At 45.9% G+C, this 3,038-nt stretch overlaps 1 protein-coding gene across 1 annotated transcript; it reads right to left on the reverse strand.

Annotated features, from left to right (window-relative positions):
• Positions 1 to 1,087: 1,087 nt before the first annotated feature.
• Positions 1,088 to 2,173, reverse strand: LDX57_007578 (uncharacterized protein; the record flags this gene model as incomplete). The annotated part of the gene is made up of 1 exon (XM_046089294.1): positions 1,088 to 2,173. One exon carries the CDS (start codon positions 2,171 to 2,173, stop codon positions 1,088 to 1,090), a length of 1,086 nt encoding a protein of 361 aa, XP_045945264.1.
• Between the last annotated feature and the right edge of the window lie 865 nt (positions 2,174 to 3,038).

The following is a 3,038-nucleotide window of genomic DNA, read 5'->3' on the forward strand; positions in this document are numbered from 1 at the left end:
TCGGACGTATTAGAACTATCCACCCATTATAGCTAGTAGATTTAAGGTCAGGCTATTCCTATATCTGCAATAAACCTCAGAGATATATAAATGAGTAAAGAAGAGCTTAGAGTCAGGGATGGTGTAAAAGACCGTACTAATTACTTTGAATTCCACTAGATCGATCACCGTGTTTAAATATTGACAGTAGAGCTACAGAGTGATGAAACAGCTTCAGTCCCCGTATATATGGCTACAGTTCTACGTCACTAGTTTCCTTACGGCCTTCGGCCAACACATGGATTACAGCATAATGTTATACCATAAATATCCCCATGAGTAACTAGTTGGACATGTGCAGTGCGTCCAGCCTTGACCGGCAAAGTGAAGACCCGTGCATTGTTTGAGTACAGTTTTATCGCAGCTAGACGGAATCGCGTATTTCCGCATTTATCGCGCATTACAACTGATTCATGACACCAGCCGGCAAGGCTCCATCACTCCAGTACAAATTCGGTACGCCGCTTGGTTTGGCAATGATGGATGGGGTCAAGGAAAGTCGGAGCTTTAACACATGATATTTGATCGAAAAAGATTCCCACCACTTTTTCATGCTTGCATTTGGGACCCCAGGGCTCGTAAAGAGGTCGTACTCACGCAGGTCACAGCAATAGCAAGATTTACGTAATTTGTGAAAAGGCTACGAGAAAAAGAGCATAATGAGGAATCGTGTATATTGGGAAGACAGATTGGAGGGGATGGCAGCGAAGTCAGAGAAGCTGACAGGCGAAGTGAGATAAGGAGATTTCTACTAGGGCATTTCGGGCAAAAAAAAAAAAAAATTAACGCACCTCTTCGGCTTCAAGATAGCTACATCGTCATCCCATACATTCGCTCTATTATAATCTTCTAGAAGTACCCGACCAAACCCGAGATTCTTCGTTTGCACTTACGCCAGTTGAGCAACAAACCGTGCCTCTGAGGTTAACCAATTCAGCACTTGAATGAAATATCTCTGAATACAACGGAATCATATCGTCAATGCCTGCCTCAATAATGATCATCAATCATCACATGGATTTAAATTTTCCTAGATGATTCTGGCCGCTTAAGCTCGGACAGCATCAACAGAAAGTTCCCGGCGCCAAATCTTAAGTGGCAGCTCCCCAACCAGGAGGTTGAACGCCTCCTCGCGTATGAGCTGGAACTCGGGAGAAGGCAGCGCAAATTCATATCGATGCACAATAGTAGCAAGAACGACCATTTGCTCTAGGTATGAAATGTTGCGTCCCAGGCAGCCTCGTGCACCAGAGGAGAATGGGATGAAGTAGGGCTCCATTCTCTTTCTAGCCTCCGGGTGCATCCATCGGTCAGGATTATACGTGTTAGGATCTGGAAAGATTTCGGGGTCTCGGTGCGCTCCATAAATGGTCATATACACGGTGGTGTCCCCTGGAATGAATTCGCCCAGGATTTGAGCTCCCTCTGGGGGTGTTCGTCTTGGGAGTCCAGCGGAAGTTGGAGGGCTGATGCGAAGGCTTTCGTCGATGCAAGCCTTCAAAAATGGAAGACTTTTGATTTTGTCGTATGGGGCAATAATTTCATCCTCATCTAGAACACCATCAATTTCTTCAAGGAGCGCCTGGAGGTGCTTCGGACTATGAAGAAGAAGCTCAAGCACATTGGTCAATGCGATCGAGGTTGTATCTGCACCTGCGTTGATAAGGCCACCAACCTCAGCTATAATGTCACCCCACTCGAGGTTATTTGGGCTTCCATTCTTGTCTTCCATCATAGCCGCGAAGAAATCATCGAGTTCCTCTCCTGCCTCGTACCTTCGGAGTCTTGTCACTGCTTGGTGGTACACGATATCTCCCCAGGGTTCGCCTCTCTTCCAGATATCCCGCCACTTTGGACTTAGTTTGGATAGCCTAGCCAAGATAGGGAAATGCTTGTAGTCCCACACAAAGACCGAGGGAGCGAGTGCTGCATTGTTCTGGGCGTCTCGATAACGAGCTTGGTAGAGCGTCCCATCGGTTTTCTGGGCAGTCACAATGTCTGAAGCATTTTCCAGTAGGCCCAGGTGTGACGATAAAGCGATGCTGTTAATTGCCTCGATCGTGAAGTAGTAGATCCACTCTCCAAAGTCCAAGGTGACATCTTGAGGATCAAGGACTACTTGGCCAGGTTTCATTTTCCTGGTGCACCGTGCATCCATTGCTTTAATAAGCCGCTGAGTCGTACTGGCGACTTTGAATTCCCATCTCTCCAAATTTTTAATGGGTCCATGCATCACCGTTTCCTTCTCGTACCAATAGAATCTCTACTGAGGGTCCGTCGAGATGGGACTGTGGCACTGGAGAATTCCCCTTAACATTCTCGTAGTACCAGAGCATTTCTCCTCACATTCCCGCGATACCTCCAAGTTACATGAAGGGATTCACGAGTAGGATTTGCGAGTATTTATAGCCAGCATCGTATCGTTTTTACGTGGGAAGTTTTTCATAGCATCGAAGTCTGTCACCGAGATTAATATCACAATGAAGGCATCTCCAAGCCGTGAATTCTTCTATCGTGAGCAAACAATAAATGTGCCCTAACTTTTATGAATTATCGATCAAGTAATGATTATCAATTTGCAGCAAATCTTCGCGTCGTGTTTGGTAACAATATTGATGTTGTGACCTGCAATACGGAGGGCAAGGTTGTCGTTTGAATATATATAATAGAAGCCAATGGTGAGCGAATTGAAGTCATGTAAAATTGGGAGATGGAGGCAATGTGCGCGCTGCGAGACTTACATGATCTATCATCGAATCGCGTGCGGGATTATTTTATCGAACACAATCACCAAGTAACCAAGAAGGAGCTACCAACATGCAGGATCGTTCTGCCCCGGGAACCGGAGTTATCAGTCAATGCCGATCAATTAACGCCCATGAAATATGACCTCTTACCTCAGGACACGGCAGCTCTAGAAGTAAAAGGTGCGGGCTACAGTAATATTGTGGACTACATACGCATTGAGAACGATAACTGACATGTCCACAGAAGCAAAC

The sequence above is a fragment of the Aspergillus melleus genome (genome assembly GCF_016097325.1).
Source record: "Aspergillus melleus strain CBS 546.65 chromosome Unknown contig4, whole genome shotgun sequence".
Classification (NCBI taxonomy): Eukaryota; Fungi; Ascomycota; class Eurotiomycetes; order Eurotiales; family Aspergillaceae; genus Aspergillus; species Aspergillus melleus.